General features: G+C 45.8%; 1 protein-coding gene across 2 annotated transcripts in view; it reads right to left on the minus strand.

Moving 5' to 3' along the window:
• The window catches only part of LOC139265229 (uncharacterized), a 92,419-nt gene extending 84,267 nt beyond the window's left edge, over positions 1–8,152 (minus strand). The window contains exons 1-2 of one of the 2 annotated variants that reach the window (XR_011593512.1): positions 3,748–4,221; positions 2,054–2,176 (exon numbers count right to left, since the gene is read on the minus strand). Coding sequence is in view for 1 of the 2 variants with exons in the window: in XM_070882157.1 (XP_070738258.1) it covers positions 3,748–4,023; positions 8,087–8,141 (331 nt within the window). In the remaining variant the exon portion in view is untranslated. Of the gene's footprint in view, positions 1–2,053; positions 2,177–3,747; positions 4,222–8,086 lie in introns of those variants that run through there. The other variant, XM_070882157.1, reaches the window with a different exon arrangement.
• Between the last annotated feature and the right edge of the window lie 10,851 nt (positions 8,153–19,003).

Below are 19,003 nucleotides of genomic sequence, written 5' to 3' on the forward strand. Positions count from 1 at the left end.
TCCCTCCCAAGCCTACTACCACTCCACCCTATGCTGTTATATCCTATTAAAGCCTGCTACACCTTCAGACAATCCTAGTGCCATCACTTCCAACACTGCTGCCCCTCCACAGAACCCTGGTATATCCCATTCAACCCTGCTTCCACTCCACCTGGCCCTGGTATATCCCACCCAACCCTGTTACCCCACCACTGAAATCCTGGTATATCCAGTCCAACCCTGCTGCCCCTCCACAGAACTCTGGCTTATCCCATTCAACTCTGCTTCTACTCCACCTGGCCCTAGTATATCCCATCCAACCCTGTTACCCCACCACTGAAACCCTGGTATATCCAGTCCAACCTGGATACCACTCCACCCTCCACTGGTACTCTCCCATTCAACACTGACACCAATGCACTCATCCCTGGTACCATGCTGTCCAATCCTGTTACTACTCCACCCATGCATGGTACCATGCCATTCAAACCTGTTTTGCCAGCACCCAACCCTGCAACCAAACACACCCAACCCTTCTATCATATCACCTAACACTGGTATTACCTCATTCGGTCACCCAGCCAATGCTACTACAATAGGCACACAACCTTCGTAGAATACCATGCAATCCTGCTCCCAGTCAACCCAACCCTGATACCATCCAACCCTACTAGCACTGCAACCAAACTTGATACCACTCAGAATTGTCCTGCCCAAAGAGCCCGGTTGACATAGCTACTCAAACTTGGCACCATCCATGCAAATCTGCTACTATCCCTCCCAATCCTTGTGCATCCCATTCAATCCTGCTGCCAGTCTACCCAATGCAGGTACCACCCAATTCTATCATGCCCACCCAAATGAGTTGCCAAAGCCACCCAACATTTGTATCATTCCAGCCAACCCTGCTCCAATCCCATGCTGTCACTGGACCTAACCTCAGTGCCATCCAATCCAACTCTGCTACCAACAAGGAATAGTTGTATTTATATAGCGCCTTTCACATAATAAAACATTCCAAGGTGCTTCACAAGTGCATAATCAGACAAAAAAATGACACCGAGCATAGATTTGAAGCAATGCCCTAAAAGAGAGAGAGGTGCAGAGGCGGGGAGGTTTGAGCGGGAAAATCCAGAGATTAGGACCTAGACATCTGAAAGCACTTCCGCCAATGTTGGGATGAAGGAAGTGGAGGATGCACAAGAGGCCAGAGTTGGAGGAACACAGATCACGGAGGGTTGTAGGTCTGAAACAGGTTACGGAGAGATGGAGAGGGGCGAGCCCACAGACGGATTTGAACACCAGGATGAGAATTTTCAAATTGAGATATTGGTGGAGCAGGAGCCAATGTAGGTCAGTGAACACATGGGTGATGGGTGAACGGAACTTGGTGCGAGTTAGAAAGCGTGCAACAGAATTTTGGAGGAGCTGAAGTTCTGGAGGGTGTAACATGAGAGGCACTGCCAGACCACTGGAGTAGTCAAGACTGGAGGCAACAGAAGCATGGATGAGGATTCAAGCAGCAGATGGATTGAGGCAGGGGTGGATATGGGCGATATTACAAAGGTGGAAGGAAGCGGCTTTTGAGATGCCAAGGTGATGGTGTCATAAGCTGAGCCCAGGGTCAAGTCGGACGTCAAGGTTGCAAACAGTCTGGTTCAGCCTCACAGAATGTGGCCAGGGAGGGAGATGGAATCGGTGACTAAGGAACGGAGTTTGTGGCAGGGACCAGACAATAGCTTTGGGAGGGCACCTCATTGGCACAGGTCAGGTGGGCACAAGCATCAACTTGGCCACATCTCCGGCACCCACCAGGCCATGGCTGTTGGAGGCTTCAGGCCTACTCCGCCCGTGGGAGTCCCAGTTTGATAGACTGGATATTCATCCCCATAACCAAGACCAGGCGATCTGCTGCTGTCACGTGATACATTCCAATAAACCAGAAATACAATAGCAAGGATTCCCTGTTCTGTCCCTATGTTCCGAAGGATGGTAATGAAACGATAAAAATACTTTCAAAGAAGCAGTACATTCAGAGTGGGTCTCAGTGATGATAAATAAACAAACTGCTTACAAAACCACAATAAAACACCAGGAAATGATTTTCTCTCCTGCGGCTCCTGAAATTCTGCGCTTCATGTTACACCCGTTTTGAACCAGGGTAATGGCAGGAAATTCCCGTTTGTGGCTCTTCAACCTGGGGGCGGAGCAATTACAATGAGCAGAGACACGTTTGGGCGTAGGGATCGATAGAATGGGCGTAAAATATCAAATAGCGGCTGAATATAATTACGTGCGTAACATATTTGTGCCTGAGTTTCCTCAATCTTTTACGCTGGGTTTGGCTTTACACCCCGATTACACGTGTCTCTGAGCACACATACACAGGAAATTCCACCCTGACTGTGATTCTGTTGAACATGATTCACCCTCGAAATGTTGATAATTACACTCAGTTCCTGGTTTCATTTCTTGGTCCTTACCTCAGTAATGCCAACTCCACCGTCGCATCAATCATGAGACATGGGTGGCAGTGTGAGCTGCGAGGAGGATGCTGTGAGGCTGCAGAGCGACTTGGATAGGTTAGGTGAGTGGGCAAATGCATGGCAGATGAAGTATAATGTGGATAAATGTGAGGTTATCCACTTTGGTGGTAAAAACAAAGAGACAGACTATTATCTGAATGGTGACAGATTAGGAAAAGGGGAGGTGCAAAGAGACCTGGGTGTCATGGTACATCAGTCATTGAAGGTTGGCATGCAGGTGCAGCAGGCGGTTAAGAAAGCAAATGGCATGTTGGCCTTCATAGCAAGGGGATTTGAGTACAGGGGCAGGGAGGTGTTGCTTCAGTTGTACAGGGCATTGGTGAGGCCGCACCTGGAGTATTGTGTACAGTTTTGGTCTCCTAACCTGAGGAAGGACATTCTTGCTATTGAGGGAGTGCAGCGAAGGTTCACCAGACTGATTCCCAGGATGGCGGGACTGACCTATCAAGAAAGACTGGATCAACTGGGCTTGTATTCACTGGAGTTCAGAAGAATGAGAGGGGACCTCATAGAAACATATAAAATTCTGACGGGGTTAGACAGGTTAGATGCAGGAAGAATGTTCCCAATGTTGGGGAAGTCCAGAACCAGGGGTCACAGTCTAAGGATAAGGGGTAAGCCATTTAGGACCGAGATGCGGAGGAACTTCTTCACCCAGAGAGTGGTGAACCTGTGGAATTCTCTACCACAGAAAGTTGTTGAGGCCAATTCACTAAATATATTCAAAAAGGAGTTAGATGAGGTCCTTACTGCTAGGGGGATCAAGGGGTATGGCGAGAAAGCAGGAATGGGGTACTGAAGTTGAATGTTCAGCCATGAACTCATTGAATGGCGGTGCAGGCTAGAAGGGCCGAATGGCCTACTCCTGCACCTATTTTCTATGTTTCTATGTTTCTAACACACACAATTCCTTACAGCTCCTTACAGAAACTCTGGGGTGGAATTTTGCCGATGTGTGATGGTGTAAAACAGGGGATGGTGAGTCGGGAGCCCGTTTCACATCTTTCTCATTGAGCTCAATGTAAACAGAAATGGGCTGAGATGGGGGTCGGTTGGATTCAAATCTGAATCGGTTTCTGGTGCAGCAGCAGCAGGAGTCGGGGCTTGAAATCTTCCCTTGTTCCAACAGAGTGACCCAATAAACACATCGCACTGTCACCCACACTGATACCCAGCCACATCCCAAACCCACACACCCGCCATTCCCCGACCATCCATTTACCTTCGATACCCAGCTCGGACTCCAGCCCGCCGAGCATGTTCCCATCGAACTCCCTATCCAGCTCCGGGGAAAGATGCACGCCACGTCCCTGGCTCGGGGCCCAGTGCCTGCCGACAGCGGGCTGGCAGCTCACGGAGCCGACTCGCAGCTGGCAGTCTAACTCAAGCCCCGTCTGGTGGCTCCTCACATCATCATGGTCACACTTTACATCCCGCACACTGAAGTATCTCGGGGCACCCATATTCCCCAGAAGTGTTTCTTGCTGCAGACAGGAACCTGTGATGCCAACACAACCCCGTTATATATTATTCTGTCCATGCCTCTTCCTACCCGCATCGCACTCTCAGCACTGCTCGGCTGTGCCCCGGCAGCATTCAATTCCTTCAGGGCAGGATGGCAGAGAGAGCGCTGCCCCGGCAACATGGGTCCCGGTGCGGACTCGACTCATCAACAGAAAGAGCGCGAGAGCGGGAGGGGCGGGAACTACAGAAAAATCGCGAGAGCAGGAGGGGCGGGAACTACAGAAAGATCGCGAGAGCGGGAGGGGCGGGAACTACAGAAAGATCGCGAGAGCAGGAGGGGCGGGAACTACAGAAAGATCGCGAGAGCGGGAGGGGCGGGAACTACAGAACGATCGCGAGAGCGGGAGGGGCGGGAACTACAGAAAGATCGCGAGAGCGGGAGGGGGAGGGGCGGGAACGGACCTGTGAGGGGAAAATAAAATCAATGTGTGACGTCACAGTAAAGCTGGGAAGGGATTGGTCGGTAAGTATTTCTCTCTTTTTCGAGCATTGCTTTACATTAATAGCCTGGATTAAAAATTAAAACATTCAAAACTTGACAACTTCATGAATTAAATATAATATATTTGAGATGGCAGGGGAGGTGATGTGTCACAGCTGCAGCATGTGGGAGCTGGTGGACACCAGTGTGACCCTCGGCGACCACATCTGCAGCAAGTGTTGGCTGCACGAGGAACTTCGGCTCTGAGTTGATGAGCTGGAGTCCGAGCTTCAGGCACTGCGACACATCAGGGAGGGGGAGAGTTACCGGGACGCTGTGTTCCAGCAGGAAGTCACATTCCTTAGCTTAAATAATTCAAATCTGGTCCGTGGTCAGGGACAGGAGGTTGTGACTACGAGTGAGGAAGGTATGGGGGCCCAGGATGTAGTGATGGAGGAGCCTCGGCCCTTGCTCTTGTCCAACAGATTCGAGGCTCTTACTCCCTGTGTGGGCAACAGCAGGGATTGCAGGGAGGATGAGCAAACTGACCACAGCACCATGGTACAGGGGGCCATTCAAGTTGGAGGAGTAAAAAGAAACGTTGTAGTGGTAGGAGACAGTAACATTAGGGGGATAGATACGGTTCTCTGCAGCTGAGAGCGTGAGGCCCCGAAGGCCGTGTTGCTTGTCTGGTGCCAGGGTTAAGGACACCTCCTCTGGGCTGAAGAGGAACTTGGAGTGGAAGACGGAAGATCCAATTGTCGTGGTCCACGTAGGTACCAATGACATAGGTAGGACAAAGAAAGATGTTCTGCTGAGGGCTTATGAGCAGCTACGGGCTAAATTAAAAAGCAGAACAACAAAGGTAATAATCTCTGGATTACTACCTGAGCCACGAGCAAACTTGCATAGGGTAAATAAGATCAGAGAGATAAATGCCTGGCTCAAATACTGGTGTCGGAGAAATGGGTTCGATTCATGGGGCACTGGCACCAGGATAAGAGGGAGCTGTTCTGTCGGGATGAGCATCTTTTCAACCGTGTTGGAACCAGTGTCCTGGCAAATCAAATAACTAGTGCCGTAGATAGGACTTTAAACTAAAGAATGGGGGAGGGATCCGGTGAGCAGAAAATTAAAAAGTCAAAGAAAACAGAAAAGGCAATAGTGCAGGATAGCGATAGAGGTAATGATATTCAGAGTATGACAGGAAGGGAATGTATATACATAATAGTGCATCAGAAAGTGGTGTCAGAGTAGGGAAAATGGTAAAAAGACACAATTAAAAGCTCTTTATCTGAATGCACGCAGCATTCCTAACAAGATAGATGAGTTGATGGCACAAATGGAAATAAATGGGTTTAATCTGTAACCATTACTGAGACGTGGTTGCAATGTGACAAGGCAGGGAACTGAACATTCAGGGATATTTGACATTTCGGCAGGAGACGCAGAAAGTAAAAGGAGGTGGTGTCGCTCTGTTAATAAAGGATGTGATCAGTGCGTTCGTGAGAAATTATGTTGGCTCAGAGATCAAGATGTAGAATCAGTTTGGGTGGTGATAAAATATAATAAGAGAAATAAGTCACTGGTGGGAGTGGACTATAGGCTCCCTAACAGTAGCCACACTGTAGGTCAGAGTATAAATCAAGAAATAATGGAGGCTTGTAAGAAAGGTACGGCAATCATCATGGGTGATGTTAATCTTCATATTGATGGACAAATCAAACTGGCAAAGGCAAACTTGAGGAAGAGTTCATGGTGTGTATTCGGGATGGTTTCTTAGAACAATGCATTGTGGAACCAACCAGGGAGCAGAATATTTTAGATCTGGTAATGTGTAATGAGTCTGGATTAATTAATGATCGCATAGTGAAGGATCCTCTTGGGAAAAGTGATCACAACATGGTAGAATTTCAAATTTAGTTTGAGAGTGAGAAAGCTGGGTCTCAAACTAGTGTCCTAAACTTAAATACAGGCTACTACAAAGGTATGAAGGCAGAGTTGGCTAACGTGGACTGGGAAAATAGAAAAAAGTGTAAGACGGAAGATCGGCAGTGGCAAACATTTAAGGATATATTTCATAACTCTCAACAAAGATATATTCCAGTGAGACAGAAAGACTCTCAGAGAAGGATGAACCATCCGTGGCTAACTAAGGAAGTAAAGGATAGTAACAAATTGAAAGCAAAGGCATACAATGTTGTAAAGAATAGTGGAAGGCCAGAGGATTGGGAAATGTTTAGAAACCAGCAAAAGACAACCAAAAAGAATTTTAAAGAGAAGATAGTTTATGAGAGTAAACTAGCAAGAAATATAAAAACAGACAGTAAGAGCTTCTATAGGTATATACAATGGAAAAGAGTAGCTAAAGTAAACATTGGTCCCTTAGAGGATGAGACTGGGGAATTAATAATGGGACACAAGGAAATAGAGACTTTGAACAAATATTTTGTATCGGTCTTCATGGTAGAAGGCACTAAAGGCATCCCAAAAATTGATAATCAAGGTGCTATTGGTGGGGATGGGACGGGGGTCGGGGGCGGTCTTAAAACAATCATTATCACTCAAGAAAAAGCACTAGGCAAACTAATGGGACTAAAGGTGGACAATTCCCCTGGACCTGATGGTCTGCATTCTAGGGTCTTAAAAGAAGCGGCTGCAGAGATATTGGATGCATTGGTTGTAATCTACCAAAATTCCCTGGATTCTGGAGAAGTCCCAGCAAATTGGAAAACCGCAAATGTAACACCTCTATTTAAGAAAGGAGCGAGACAGAAAGCAGGAAACTATAGACCAGTTAGGCTAACATCTATCATTTGGAAAATGCTGGAATCCATTATTAAGGAAACAGTAGCAGGACATTTAGAAAATCATAATGCAGTCAAGCAGAGTCAGCATGGTTTTATGAAAAGGAAATCATGTTTGACAAACTTTCTAGAGTTCTTTGAGTATGTAACGAGCAGGGTGGATAAAGGAGAACCAGTAGATGTTGTGTTTTTGGATTTCCAGAAGGCATTCGATAAGGTGCCATATAAGAGGATACTGCACAAGATATGAGCTCATGGGGTTGGGGGTAATATATTAGCATGGATACAGGATTGGCTAACTAAGAGAGTCGGGATAAATGGGTCATTTTCAGTTTGGCAAACTGCAACTCGTGGGGTGCCATAGGGAATCAGTGCTTGGGCGTCAACTATTTACACTTGATATTAATGACTTGGATGAAGGGACTGAGTGTAATGCAGCCAAATTTGCTGATGATACAAAGATAGGTGGGAAAGCATGTTGTGAGGAGGATGCAAAGTATTTACAAAGGGATATAGATAGCTCAATGAGTGGGCAAAAATTTGGCAGGTGGAGTATAATGTGATAATGGGGCAGAATGTGACGTTATCCATTTTGGCAGGAACAATAAAAAAGCAATTAATATTTAAATGGGGAGAGATTACAAAATGCTGCGGTACAGAGGGATCTAAGGATCCTTGTACATGAAACACAAAAAGTTAGCATGCAGGTACATCAAGTAATTAGGAAAGCAAATGGAATTGTGGCCTTTATTGCAAAGGGGATGGAATAGAACCTGCTGCAATTGTACAGGGCATTGGTGAGACCACACCTGGAGTACTGCATACAGTTTTGGTCTCCTTAATTAAGGAGGGATATCCTTGCATTGGAGGCTGTTCAGAGAAGATTCACGAGGTTGATTCCTGAGATGAAGGAGTTGTCATATGAAGGTTAAGCAGGTTGGACCTACACACATTGGAGTTTAGAAGAATGAGAGGTGATCTTATTGAAACATATCAGATTCTGAAGGAGCTTGACAGGATAGATGCAGGGAGGATGTTTCCCCTCATGGGTGAATCTAGAACTAGGAGGCTTGGTTTCAGAATAAGTGGTCGCCCATTTAAAACTGAAATGAGGAGGAATTTCTTGGGGTTGAGGCGAAGATCAGATCAGCCATGATTTTATTGAATGGTGGAGCAGGTTCAAGGGGTCAAATGGTCTACTCCTGCTCCTATTTCTTTTGTTCTTATGACGGCCACCACAAGTGTAGTTCCGGAGGAGGAGGCAGGATGGGGGCCTCACCTCATTAATGGTTTGAATGTGAACAACAATACGGTTTCAAGGCTATTGTGATGTCGCTGCTGGTCATTGTGACATAACCGGTGGTCATTGTGATGTCACCGATGATGCAGTGTGACCGTGTTGTCAATAGTTACTCCGAGAAATAAATGATGCCCTCATATAACTGATATATCTGACTGCAATCTGTGTTGCCCACCATTAATTATTGGATCTGAACCCCGGTAATGATGCTGCATAAGAGAGACATTTTAAAAATGGGAAGCTGGGGCATGGAGGGTCACTGCACCCTGTCAGGATCACAGATTCACAGAATCTACCCTGAACTCTATTATTTTTCATTAGTTTCCGGAAAAATAATTTAAAAAGTAGTTTAACATTAAACCCAGGACTCAATCATCATCCTCATAGGCAGTCCCTCGGGGTCGAGGATGACTTGCTTCCACACTAAAAATGAGCACTCAGGTGACTGATGAACTCATTTTAAATGGTGGAAGATGGCCATGCGTGAATTCTTTTAATGTGAGGTGGCCATTGCACACCAGCCACCACATGGGCTTGACAGAGCAAGGTTTTGGTCCAGTGGCAAGGGGATCCAAGACAACTGGAGATCAGACTCTGCCGCATGTGCCAATACCTACACACAAATTCAAACATACTCCTACTGTTCTTCCTTCCTCCTTCCCACAGGACCTCTCTCTATGTGGAAATCATAGTACACAATGCGAGCCTCACAACGTCACACGCTTGCAATTGGCCTGTGCTGTGCCTTCCCTTGGTCTTGTCCACGCTACTCCATCTCTGGGTTGCGACTTCTCTGCTTCTCCAAGCCTCGTTCGTCCTCTCCTCTCTGCTTACGACTTCTGGACCTCATCGGTCCCGATCTCCGACCTCACCCGTCCCGATCTCCAGACCTCGTCGGTCCCAACCGCCGCTCCTCGCCGCTTCCAAACACTGCTCCTCACCGCTTCCATACTCCATTCTTCCCCGATTCCGACCTCTGTTCTTCGCTGCATCCGACCTCCGCCACTCGCTGCTTCCGACCTCCGCTCCTCGCCGCTTGCGACCTCCGTTCCTCCCTGATTCCAACCTCCACTCCTCCCAGAATCCGACCTCCGCTCCTCGCCTCTTCCGACCTCCGTTCCTCCCCGATCCCAACCTCCGCTCCTTGCCGTTTCTGACCTCCGCTCCTTGCCATTTCTGACCTCCGCTCCTCGCCGCTACCGACCTCCACTCCTCCCAGATTCCGACCTCCGCTCCTCGCCTCTTCCGACCTCCGCTCCTCCCCGATCCTAACCTCCGCTCCTCGCCATTTCTGACCTCCGCTCCTCGCCGCTACCGACCTCCACTCCTCCCCGATTCCAACCTGCACGCCTCGCCGCTTCCGACCTCCATTCCTCGCCGCTTCCGCCTTCCGTTCCTTGCCGCTTCCGACCTCTGTTCCTCGCTGCTTCTGACCTCCGTATTGTTGATGCTGCTGCGCTGATTAGCTTTTTTTGATTTGCACACAGCTCCAGCCTCGCGCTCCAAACTCCAAACTCCAAACTGCTCCTCTGACTGGAGCTGTGGGCAAATCAAAAAAAGCCCGAACTCATTGGACAGTCAGAGGAGTGGAACTCAATCAGTTGTGAGGTCATCCTCACCAGTGAGGTCATCACCTGGCTGGTCATGTGCCAGCTAGAGCCACAAGATGTCACAATGCAATTCGTGATTTCAGTAAAGCGGGAAATAGTGACACAGCGCCTTTTTCAAATAAAGTTGGCAGCTGCTTGGTCATCCAGCCATTAAACTTTGTGTGTGACTGCAAAGGGAACAAAGGAGAAAGTTTTCAAAAGAAGCCTTTTCAAAACAATCAACCGAACTCTTTAAATCATTAAACTAGTTCAAGACCATAGGAGTAGGAATCTACAGAGAAAAGTCTGTATAGAACGACATCTGTGTGTGTGTGTGTGAGAACTTCCATTCACAGAAGAGAAATTTCCTGTGTTAGGGTGGGGACAAATAAACATCAAAACAACAAATGGACAATATAACGACAGCAAAAATCCAGATTATCTCTGAGTAAAAGCAGAGAGCTCTGTTTTGTAACAGTTAGTATGTTTATCACTAGGGCACATTGTCTGAAACAATTGGTTTCATACAGATTTTATTTACACTGAGCTGAATTTATAAAGAATTCAAGAACAACAGATCTACTCTGTAATTCCAAAAAGAATTGATAATTTAATGGCTACCTTTGGTGATTTAAAGCATTACTGGCTGGTAAGGAGGGTAAAGAAATAGAGAAAATAAACCGATAGCAAGAACAAGAGTAAAAATCTACCAGCAAAAAGGCCCAAGTCTCTGAGCCGACTTAACCATAAACAAATACATTTTGTATCAGAGGACAAGAGAAATATTTGAATACCAGAAAATGTTGACTAACAGAATACAATGATCATTGTGAACTTGCTTTTTGATGAAGATGTATTTTTTTAAATTGGATTATTTGAGTCATAAGAACATAAGAACATAAGAAATAGGAACAGGAATAGGCCATATGGCCCCTCTAGCCTGCTCCGCCATTCAATAAGATCATGGCTGAACTGATCATGGACTCAGCTCCACTTCCCTGCCCGCTCCCCATATCCCCTTATCCCCTTATCGTTTAAGAAACTGTCTATTTCTGTCTTAACTTTATTCAATATCCCAGCTTCCACAGCTCTCTGAGGCAATGAATTCCACAGATTTACAACCCTCTGAGAGAAGAACGTTCTTCTCATCTCTGTTTTAAATGAGCGGCTCCTAAAATCATGCCCTCTAGTTCTAGTCTCCTCCATCAGTGGAAACATCCTCTCTGCATCCACCTTGTCAAGCCCCTCATAATCTTTTATGTTTCGATAAGATCACCTGTCATTCTTCTGAATTCCAATGAGTAGAGGCCCAACCTACTCAAACTTTCCTCCTAATGAACACCCTCATCCCTGAATCAACCTAGTGAACCTTTCCTGAACTGTCTCCAAAGCAAGTATATCCTTTCGTAGTCACTGCAGAAACTTGGAAGTATCAATGATGAAATCATTCTTACATTCTGTTGTAGGTATCTTACCAAAAACAAATTGTCGGTGGTACAACACTCTGCCTTACTAACAGCTCTGACATTGATAATAAAGGACAGCATTGAAAACTATCCCCAACCGCAGCCTAAGTAACTGACCAACTTGGCTTTGATGGACATGAACAAGTTGGAGCATGTGACTGTTGAACATCGGGAAGGGGAAAATAGCCTCCTGGTTAGTCTGGGTGGCAGGTGTCCCATTGACATTTTCAATCAAATACAGTCAGTGTTCCAACCATGGAAACAACCACGTTTCTATGTGGTATTGACGTTGACAAGGCTGTGTCGAGCAAGCCCGCATTGCACGGCACCTCTGCTAAAGCCTGTCTTGAAAACCATGGTCCCCATGCTACATAAAGTAACAGATGGGGAAATGAAGTGGAAATGTAAATTCCTGGATTCTTTTACCTCAATCTGGTTCAGTAAAATTACTGAGTCGAATACCTCTTGTGCTTTGAACAAAGCAGTCTTTATTACCGGCCAGTAAGACCTATCAGACAGAAGATATACTCTCTGGATAGAGCGTACACACTCCCTACGGATAGATGAAGTTACATCGTAAAGCATTAACAGTTATACAGTTTTGAAATCAGATAACAAAATACAAATTGATTGACAGTCTAACTCAGCCACTCATTAGTCAATCTATATGAGATGTTTTTCTTGAAAGCTCAAGCATTGCCTCTAAATGTTCCAATCTAGTGGTGTGACTATTCATGTTACAATTAGATGTTATTGGCAGGATTAGTGACTTGAAACCTTGAGAAAGACTGTTAGCTATGCTGATGTTGCACTATTTGCAATCTGACATTCTCCCAGCTATTCTTCCATGGCTTATACATTTTCATATATCCCATTTACTTTACTGTCCTTAATTCCATATATTCCGTTCAGATATCCACATCCCTCCTTTTGTCATTCTATGATAACATTTAGGATCATTCTAGGAGTATTGCATTGTTGAGTAGTTCTCTAGTTTGTTGGATCATAACCCAGGAACCCTTGACCACAAGAGGGTCTGCTAACCTTGTCATCATTACTTTACAGCAGAGGTTAAGGCAACCAACAATCAAACAGCAGGTAATTATTATTATGATGAGAACAATTGCCCCATGTATTAGATAGGATCTCCAAGATCCACCCAGAAACCAATCAAACCTGCTAAGTTCTTTTGCTGGTGTGGATAACTTCTTCACCTCCCTCCTTATGTGATCGGCAAGGTGGGTTATGTTTTCTGAACTATCAGGAATGTAAGTGCAACATTCAGATCCTATCAGGGCACACGTTCCCCCTTTCTCAGCTAACAGGTAATCGAGGGCCATTCGGTTTTGTAATGCTATGGTCCTTATCGCTACCATTTCAGCTGTGATGCCCTCCAGAGCCTCAGCAGTGCGGTTAGCTACCTGTTCCAATATCGTTTCTTTGAATCCATCTAACAATCTCAGTTAGGGTCAGGGGAACGGTGCGCAAAGGAATTCCCCCTTTGGAATATATAGGGATATGTGAACACACCCAGCATCTAGTGAAGTGCCCTTTTTCCGCATAAACGTAAGACATATACAAAAAGGTGTGTACATGGAGCTCTCGCCTTTGTCTTCCTTCCCGTGCGCCAAAACTGTCATATATCAACACTATTATGCAGACAGTGGCATACAGACACGGTCTCATCTTATAAATAGTCCAATTATTTAGCTGATAAAAAGAGTTCTGTTTTCCCGTTTTCCTTCTTCAGGTCTCCGTCAGTGTATTTGGCTGTCTTACGGGTAAAAGTTCAAACTGATCCTCCTTCAACTGCCTTGTTCAGCTATGGGGAAGAGGAGATCTGGAACAGAAACAGGAATTAGACTAACCAGCAAAATTTGTTTAAATGGTGATGAGCTTGCAGTGGTGCAGGTGAACCCAGGCACTTTTCCCCTCAACCTTGGCTGCAGTGGGGGTAGTGAGTGACACCTAAAAAGGCCCCTCCCATTGTGGCTCTAATCCCTTCCGAATCCATACTTCCCTGGTGCCACGAGGGACAATTTGGGTAAAACTGGGAGGTCGAGGTGAGCATCTTGAACCTGGTTGTGAACTAGTCGCAGAGCCTGAGTCAGAGAAAGAACATAGGTGGTCATCAGTCTAGCTGAGATCTCATATCTAGGAACAATTTCCCTCATTAACACCTTAACAACAGTCTGAGTCTTATTGTCCAGGTTAGGGTAGGCTTCAATCCATCTGCTAAACACATCTACTATTACGAACACATATTTGTAACACTGAACTTTTTGCAACTCAATGTAGTCCAACTGAAATGTTTCAAAGGGACCTTCGGGTAGGGGCATTTTACCCCAATCACAGGGGACTCCCTTCCCTGGATTATGTTGCTGGCCAACCAGGCAATGACTACTGATGTTCTGGGTGAGCGCCTGGAGTCTAGGGTGCCACCAAGTAGCCAAAAGTGTGTCACTCGTGGTCCTTGCTCCACAATGAGTAGCAAAATGCAGACATTCTATAACCCATGAGGCCAACTCGTCAGACATGCAAGTCTGTTCCGCGGGAGTGGTCCAGAGTTTAGAAACATTGTCATAAGTACGTGCATAATATTTCCACAACAGTTTATCTTTTTCAGGAGCGTCCTCCTGTGCTTTTATAACATCTTGGATGGTTGGCATTGGTTTTTCCGAGGCTAATTTATCCTTCGCAAGATTTTTAGTCTGACTCATAATTTTGGGCACTATCATCAGTTGGTCACAAGAGGCCTGTTTGGCCTCTTGGTCAGGGCAACGATTCCCTATATCAACCAGAGAATTTCCGGTAGTATGAGCGATACATTTGACAATGGCAATGCGTTTGGGGAACATGAGGGCTTGCAACAAATCAGATACTAACTGTTTATGAGATATCTCATTCCCCTGTGAGGTTAGGAATCCCCTATTTTTCCATAATTGTCCGAAATCATGGACCACCCCAAAGACATACCTAGAGTCGGTATAGATATTGACTTTGAGATCTTTGGCCAAGATACAGGCTCGGGTGAGGGCGAATAGTTCAGCTTGTTGAGCAGAATAGGCGGTTTCAAAAGCGGCAGATTCCAAGACCTGATTCTCCTGGTTTATTATGGCGTATCCTGAGATTCGTGTATCTTCTGGATTAATAGAAGTACTTCCGTCAACATACATAAACAATCATGACTGGGTTCTTCCTCATCTTGGGTTGGCTCAGTAAGAAAACAGGCTGGATCTTCCATTGGTACATCAACTAAATCTTCCCTGACTGATGTGGCCTCTTAAATTAAAGATAAGCAATCATGACTGGGTTCTTCCTCATCTTGGGGTGGCTCAGTAAGGAAAAAGGCCGGATTAATTGCAGTACAGTGCCGAAAGGTCAGTTTAGGATTGCCTGTGATTTCAGTGGCTTCTGTTGGATAGAGGGCCAGTCCACATTGCCCTGCACTGGGATCTCAATTAATGGGAGTATAACCCACTTGGGAGGGGTCCTCTGCCCACACATGAGGATCCACATAGTCAGGTATGCCGGAGCCGGTATGATGCTGTAGAGTCCTTAAGACCTTCTCGGGGTCCCCATGAAATTGGACTGTTCGGCCTGGTTTTACGATTTGCACATCCCGGCTGGTAGGGTCAGCCTCATCTATGGCCTTGCGTACCATAACTCCCAAATCTTTAGCATGGTGAGGGGCTAATACTTCACGAGCAATATGCGGTGCCATTGTTAGGGGCTGTTTCCACAGATTCTTATCCACTTCCACAAAATCTGCCTCTCTTTCCAGTCCAGTCACTCTAGCCCTTAATAGAATTCCCTTCACTTCCCCTTCGTGATCCTGATAAAAGTTCTGCAGGTCCTGATTCTTTCCACTGGGATTGTATGCTAGGGTCACGTGATAGGGTGCCTGCGGCAGGTCCAGAGACCACCACTGAGGGGTTCTAGTGGTATAATACTGCCGCTTAAGGGTTTCCTGTTTTACAATAATCCCATCATCTCCACACTCCAAATGCAACTGGAATTTGCAAAGGAGGTCTCTAGCCATCAAGTTACAGTCCAGATTGGTTGTGATAACAACTCGATGTTCCACCGTTCCTGGTAACCCATATTAACCGGTTCTGACACTAGGAATGTCGAGATTTGTCCCAGGAATCCTGAAAGTTCCTGTGTTTCAGTAGAGGCAGGGAGTTTAAGCTTTGATTGTACAGAAGACATGAAGGCTCCCGTATCTATCAAAAAGGGTTGCCACTCATTCAGAATGGGTTCCCTGCACAATCAAGCTGCGTAGTCAATCGGGGGACAATTGACCAAAGGGGTTGTTTCTGGGAGAAGTTAGTGTAAGATCCTCCTCTCCCCCCTTGCCCCCCTCCTCTTCCTCCTCTTCCTTTTCCATGCTGACGGTAGGGGCAATTTTTATTCCAATGTCCTTCCTGCCCACAATTAAAACAGTCAATTCCTCTTACCCAGTCCCGCCTCTTCCCATACGATGCCGGGGACAATAGGGAGGTTTATTAGCAGGGCTCGGGCCATTTGGTTGTTTAGTATAACCGTATCCTTGCTTATCCATCCAATCCTGTATGCCACACTACGGTTCTATTGATCCTTCCTCCCGAGATGGCTCTTCCTTTCTAGTCACGTATTCAGTCTTGACCCGGGTTGGGGGCGCACCTCCCCCCTCCCCTTTCTTTTCCTGCCAATAATATCTAACTGCCCTTTCCATCTGTCCGGATAGCGTGATCAATCAAATAGTTGTTTGAAGATCACAGACATCTATAGAGAGGTAGTCTGCAGCTTGTTGTGCATCAGGGTTTGGCATTGATCTGACAGGGTATTGGTGTCGGGACTTTGGGATCTTGGAAATCATTTCTAGGCCGGAGGATGTTTCAGAGCTGTCTGACTGCTTGACAGTTCTGCGTCTCGATCGGCGGGGGTGTTTGCTATGTCTTTCACAACTTGGACTGGTAGATTGACTAGAAGATTTACGGGACTGTCTGTGATGTCGAGATATAGTTCTGCCCTTTCGAGTGTGAGATCTGGTCCTTTCGGCTATATTGCCTGTGAACTGGGGATCCGAATCGCTATCAGAGGATGAGGAGTCAGTTTGGGTTAGTTGCTTTGGTGATTATGGGGTTGTTCCTAACTCTTTTTACCGGAGTGTTAGGTGGAGGGTGTTGGGAAGAGGACTGGAGCAAGAGGCCAGGGGGTGCGGGAGGCGCCGTTGGGCGCTGAGTCAGTGGCCACTCATCAATTTCAACATCAGCCTCGGTTAACACAAAGCCAGCCATTTTAACTTGTAGTTGATCAATACCTTTCTCAGAGGTCCCAGAGGATCTCTTAGCAAGTTTCTCGTGCGCACATTCTTTCTTTAAGACGTCTACAGTTTTAACATGTGTTCCCTCTGTCAATGCAAGTCCTAATTTAATAGCATTTGTTTGCCAACTCGATAGAAGTGATGCATCTTTTAATTTCTGACAATAATGTCGCCAGGTTGCAATTAAATTTTTATCCCCTTTTCCTCGTCCCCTTCTCCAAATTAATCCCTGTGCTTTTTTTGCTACCTCTACGCTTCTAGTGTCACTTAGAGGCCACTGGTCATCCCCTAATAATTTATTCAGAGCTCCTGATAATTTTCTAAAGTCTTCAGCTCTTTCAGGGAATTCCTCACGTAACTTTTGTAACGGACTATCCACATCCGTGGTTTTATCTAACTGATTACCCATTTTCACGCTGCTCCTCGTATTACTGTGTCGCTACGCGTTCGTGTCATCGTGCAATTTAAACAAACTTAAAAATAGACACAGACTTTACAGAAACTAACACTGACTTTAACTAACTCCAAATAACCAAACTTTACTAATGCTAACACTTACCTGCGTCGCCGCGTGGTTCGCGTCGCCGCGCGATACTTAAAACTCCCACTTCGCCTCGCAGTTCACGTCGCCGCGCAATCCGCGTTGCCTCGCAGTTCACGTCACCGCGCAATCCGCGTCGACCCGTGGCTCGCATCGCCGCGCGAGTTAAGATACTTAAAACTTTAAAAGATAAACAAGGACTTCTAACACTTACCCGCGTCGCCGCGCAGTTCGCGTCACCGTGCGATTTGAATACAAAATAGACAAAGACTTCTAACACTTACCCACGTCCCCGCGCAGTTCGCGTCGCCGCGCGATTTAGGATACTTAAAACTTTACTTAAAACTCTAAACACTTAAGACTTACAAAGAATTACTGACATTAGCACTGACTTTCACGATTCGCGTTGCTGCGCCTCTGCGTCACTACGCGTCGGCATCACTGCGCGTTTACGTCACCGCGCGTTTACGTACTGCGCATCTACGTCACTGCACGTTCGCTTTCCTGCGCGTTCGCATCCCTGCACGTTCGCTTCGGCCCTTCTCCTCTCGGCCGCACGCTCACACCGCTGCGTGTCTCACGTTGTTTGTGCGTCTGCGCCGCTGCGCGTTCGCGTTGGCCCTACCTTCCGAGTTGCTGCGGGGGTTTTTTTTAAAATTCAATCAGAGCCTAGACGGGCCAAGTGATATACAAGGTCGACGTCGTACCTGAGTTGAACACCTATCCTCTATTTAAATCCCCATTTTATTCCCTGTGAGCCTAATTTTCTAATTTTGATCTCTTATGAGCCTCAATTAATTTCTTTCAGTTTCCAAATTTCCCTATCCTTTCGCGTTACTGCGCAGTTTAAATCCAATCAGTCAATGAAAGCCCTAATTTAATGGAGTTTTTCTGCCAACTGGACAGGAGTGATTTTTTTTTACTGCAGTGGAATTTTTTCATAATTTAAAATCTCAGAACATTTTTTCTTTCAGCACCTATTTAGTACGTTACTTTTTTTTTTCCATGACTAGAGAGAAGTCTGTCACGTAGGCTGTGGACTGCTTTTCGTTATCTCAATTGTTCCAGCCTCAAGGTCGTGTTATTTAATATAATTTTTTTTTTTAAATCCTTTTGAATCCATCTCAGTTGTTTTGCTGTGCCTTCTCTGAATGTTTTCTTTCAACAAGTTTTTCTTTTTTTAACCACCGGGACCATGTAATTTTTTTTCTTTTTTTTTCAACAAACCTATCCTTTGTGCATTTCCTTGCTCCGTAACTTATCATCCGAATATACGTAATTCAATAAGGTTCACACTCTTAAACTTCCCACATACAGGACAACACTACGAAGGGTTAAAACAAACTTTCATTCTGTTTGAGATAACACAAACCACAACTCCCCGGCTTTTTTTTTACAGTAAAAATCACAGAAGCATTTCTCATTTAAACAGACATTCACAAGAGTCTCTTTTCTTTCCTATTAATTTTTGGATCCATGATTGATCATCCATCCCTATCTAGCTCTAACTATCTTTCCAAGT

The sequence above is a fragment of the Pristiophorus japonicus genome, chromosome 6 (assembly GCF_044704955.1).
Source record: "Pristiophorus japonicus isolate sPriJap1 chromosome 6, sPriJap1.hap1, whole genome shotgun sequence".
In the NCBI taxonomy this organism is placed as follows: Eukaryota; Metazoa; Chordata; class Chondrichthyes; family Pristiophoridae; genus Pristiophorus; species Pristiophorus japonicus.